Source organism: Rhamphochromis longiceps, linkage group LG5, assembly GCF_057381845.1.
Source record: "Rhamphochromis longiceps isolate RC_006_pf linkage group LG5, R_longiceps_female_GT1.1, whole genome shotgun sequence".
NCBI lineage: Eukaryota > Metazoa > Chordata > Actinopteri > Cichliformes > Cichlidae > Rhamphochromis > Rhamphochromis longiceps.
Window position 1 is genome coordinate 9661389 of NC_140561.1, and position 4001 is coordinate 9665389.

General features: G+C 48.1%; 1 protein-coding gene across 1 annotated transcript; it reads left to right on the forward strand.

Moving 5' to 3' along the window:
- Positions 1–285: 285 nt before the first annotated feature.
- LOC146669195 (uncharacterized) lies at positions 286–1492 on the forward strand. Its single transcript, XM_085407791.1, has 2 exons — positions 286–295; positions 570–1492. Exons 1-2 carry the CDS (start codon positions 286–288, stop codon positions 1490–1492), a joined length of 933 nt encoding a protein of 310 aa, XP_085263917.1.
- The last annotated feature ends 2509 nt before the right edge of the window (positions 1493–4001 follow it).

Sequence of the window (4001 nt, forward strand, 5' to 3'; positions counted from 1 at the left end):
GTGCAGCTACGCTGAACTGAAGTGCTTGTGTTTTGTATTTGCAGGTGAACACAAGTAATGTATTGATAAACCAATGATGTTGACGTATGAGAAATGTATTAGAGTAAGGTACTGTCATTAATGGAACACAACGCTAATGTCGGAGTTTGTGATTTACATGATGTACCTGAATTGGTGTTAAACAGGACGTCACATCGCAAATGATTAATAAGGGGCTCGAGAGGGTAGTCTCCATGCGCAACAATACTAGTTGGAGGAGCATGCGAGTGTGCAGAATATTGTAATATGAACATTGGTAGGAAAATACTGAGTAAATGAGTACTTTGTTGACACATGTTCAGTAGTTATGTGTAACAGGGTCCTGTGTGTTCTACTGCACAGATAGCCTGCAGAGTGCAGCTACGCTGAACTGAAGTGCTTGTGTTTTGTATTTGCAGTTGCAAATGAGCAAGTAAAGAGAACGATTCTGAACTCATGCACGCCTGGAAGTGTCATTTGTCCAAGTGTGCAACAAATATTGGAGGCACCGCTGGGATTATTAACGTCGTGTCCAGTGTGATGAAAATAAGGAAGGGGCGTGGCTACAGCAACCACGATGGACCTCGAGGAGCTGGCAGAGACTGTGTCCCAAACACTCTGGAACCTACAACTCGACCAACTCCAAGGGGTGTGTGCTGAAGCTAAAATCCCTAGTGGAAATGTCACAACAAGACGAGCTTTAATAAAATTAATTACAGAATCTATGGACAAGGTTATTAATGATGAAGAGCAGGATGTTGGACTCTACTATCTAAAGAAAATGTTAGAAAGTGTCGACCCAGCGATAGGGAGCACCAGAAACACAGAAAGTGGAGGAAATACAACAAGCTCGCCACAGGGAACCCAGGAAACAAGGGAAGAAGTTGATTTAGTAGCGAGATTCACACAGCTCCAGAGAAACAGCGAAGCGCTGCAGGAAGAAATTAGGAGGCTGATTTCTTGGACACCACCAAGTCAGCCAACCACCCCACAAAATGTGTTTCCTGTTGCAGCCAACCACCTTTCGGAAGTGACGATAAGGAGGGAATTCAAGATCTGTGGTCAAATTGGGGAGAAGGGCCAAAAGGAGAGACTCTCATACACCAACCTGATGCATCACATTGACAGAGGTCTGAACAAAGGACACAGTGAAGCGGAGGTTATAGAGGCTGTGGTGAAGTCTGTCAGCCCAGGTTTGAGTCGTAGAGACATGCTTGAGATAAAACGTGACCTCCCCCTCCCCCAATTGAAGGCCATATTAAAGGAGCATTTTAAAGAAGACAGCACCACAGATTTGTATCACAGACTAGTGAACATCACACAAGACAGCCGTGAGTCTTCCCAAAACGTCCTCTTCAGAGCAATTGAGTTAAAAGAGAGGCTGCTGCTCGCATCGGAAGACACAGGGTCCGATGAACAATACAGCCCTGAGCTCATCCAGAAGAAATTCTTGAGGTCGGTTAGTACTGAGTGACCCTATCAACTTTCAGCTCAAGCCCTATCTGGATGACCCTCGGGAGACAGATGAAACCCTCATTGATAAGATGAATGAAGCAGCTAGTGTTGAATCAGAAAGGCAATTGAAGCAAAAGAAAACTACAGGCAGCAAATCTGTAAAAGTAAATGAACTCCAGACAGAAAGGCCAGCCAGTCAATTGGGTCTGGGTGTAGCCGAAACTAGGTTGGGGACTCAAGAGCAATCAGCTGAAGTGGTGAAACCCAAGAGCCGCCGAACACCTGTTGTAGCTGCTTCCCGAGAGTCAGAGCTGCATGAAACGGTCAGGCTGCTGAGAGAGCAGATGGCTGAATTAAGGAGGAGCATCACCACCCCTCAAGGCCCCACTCGCCCACTAAGAACCAGTGGGAGAAGGGGATGTAAGGCATGCCAGGAGCAGGGAACCAATGATGGATGTGAACACTGCTTCAAGTGTGGCCAGCCAGGACACCTATCCAGAGGCTGTAGAGGGCGAAGGGGGGCAGCAGAAAGATCGGAGGGCATTCAAGCGGCAATCCAGACCACTGCCCCTCCCAAATCATTAATTTCCATCCATGCTGAAGCAGACGACAAGTTGCATGAACTGCTTTGGAATCGAATAAGACAGCTGGAGGCAGAATTAGAGCAGAGTGGCTAAAGAGACTGTGGGTGCCACGTATGCCAGTCATCTCTCACTACGCTGTCAGGCTAAGCTGAGAGCCCTGATCAGGAGGAAGTGTATGGCGGATTGTTTCTTTGAAGGTGTAGAAACACAAGCAGTGTGGGATACAGGTTCACAGGTGACTATCATTAATGAGAAATGGAGGAAGTCCTGTTTTCCACATATCCAACTGAGACGCATAAGTGAACTCCTAGGTGAGGATGAGGCTCTGGTGGGCAAAGCAGCGAACCAAACACCCATACCCTTCGCAGGATGGGTTGAGCTAAAATTTAGACTGGGGTCAACTAGAGATCCACAGCCAGAGTTAGTTGTCCCCGTGCTTGTCTCAAAAGAGCCAGGAGTAGCAGAGCCACCTATCATTGGCTATAATGTGATTGAGCATTTTGTAAAGGATGGAATGGAGCAGCGTCCAGACGTTACACCTGCTGTGGTAAAGGAAGCCTTCTTGATTGATTGTAAGAAAGCAGAAGTGCTAATTAACATCGTGCAGCGCTGCTACAAAAATGATGAGGAGGGTGTGGTGAAAGTTGGGAGACAAAAGATAGTGATTCCAGCTGGACAAAGCAGGGAGGTTAAGTGCAGTGTGAGGACAGGTCCCCTCCCCCTGAAACAGGAGGTTCTTTTTGAACCAGAGGACATTTCAAAACTACCAGAGGGGGTTAACCTGAATAAAACTGTGCCTGCAGAGGGGAACCCGGTCCAGGGTGGTTATTCCAGTCACGAATGGCGGCAGCCATGACATCACCTTCCTCCCTCATGTAGTGTTGGGACGACTACAGCAAGTGAAGGCTATTTACCCAGTAGACGTAAGACCAGTAAGTGCTGAAAAAATGGGCAAGTTGACGTGTGCTAGTGAAAACACGGGGAGCACCGTCAGCGCCCCAGAACAGCACAAAGGGGAGTATGAAGAGGTGGGCAGTTGCAGCCAAGATTTATGGGACCCACCTGTGTCAGTTGATCACCTGACCCCAGATCAGCAGGAGCAGGTGAGAAAAGTCCTCCGTGAAGAGTGTGCTGCATTTTCAAAAGATGAGAGCGATGTGGGATGCATCTCCTCCCTGAAGTTAAAGATCAGATTGAATGACACAACCCCAGTAAGACGCACATACATCTCAGTCCCCAAGCCACTCCACAAGGAGGTGAAGGAGTATTTGGAGGACCTGTTAAACAGAGGATGGATTCAGAAATCCCGATCTCCCTACTCATCACCTATCATCTGCGTGCGCAAGAAGGATGGAAGTCTGCGTCTCTGCGTGGATTACCGTGAGTTGAACCGGAAATCCATTCCTGACCGTCACCCCATCCCTCGTGTTCAAGACATGTTAAACAGCCTGACTGGGAGTGCATGGTTCTCAGTGTTGCACCAGGGCAAGGCGTACCACCAGAGTTTCCTGGAGGAAAGTAGCAGACCCCTCACAGCCTTTATTACACCTTGGGGCTTATATGAGTGGGTAAGGATTCCCTTTGGTTTGTCCTCGGCTCCAGCAGAGTTCCAGCGCAGTATGGAAGAGTGCCTTGCAGGCTTGAGGGATGAAATATCTCAGCCATATCTGGATGACAATTTGGTCCACAGCAGATCATTTGAGGACCCCCTGCGTGATCTGAGGGAGGTCCTGCACTGCTATCAAGTTCACGGGGTGAAGCTAACCCCCAAAAAGTGTGAAGTGTTCAAGGACAAGGTGAAATTCCTGGGAAAGATTGTATCCAAAGATGGCTACTGCATGGACCCTGCTGAATTGGCACCAGTGCAAGCACTAAAAAACCGCAAACCTGAGACTGTGGGAGACCTAAGGAAAATGCTAGGTTTCCTGTCATACTACCGCCCCT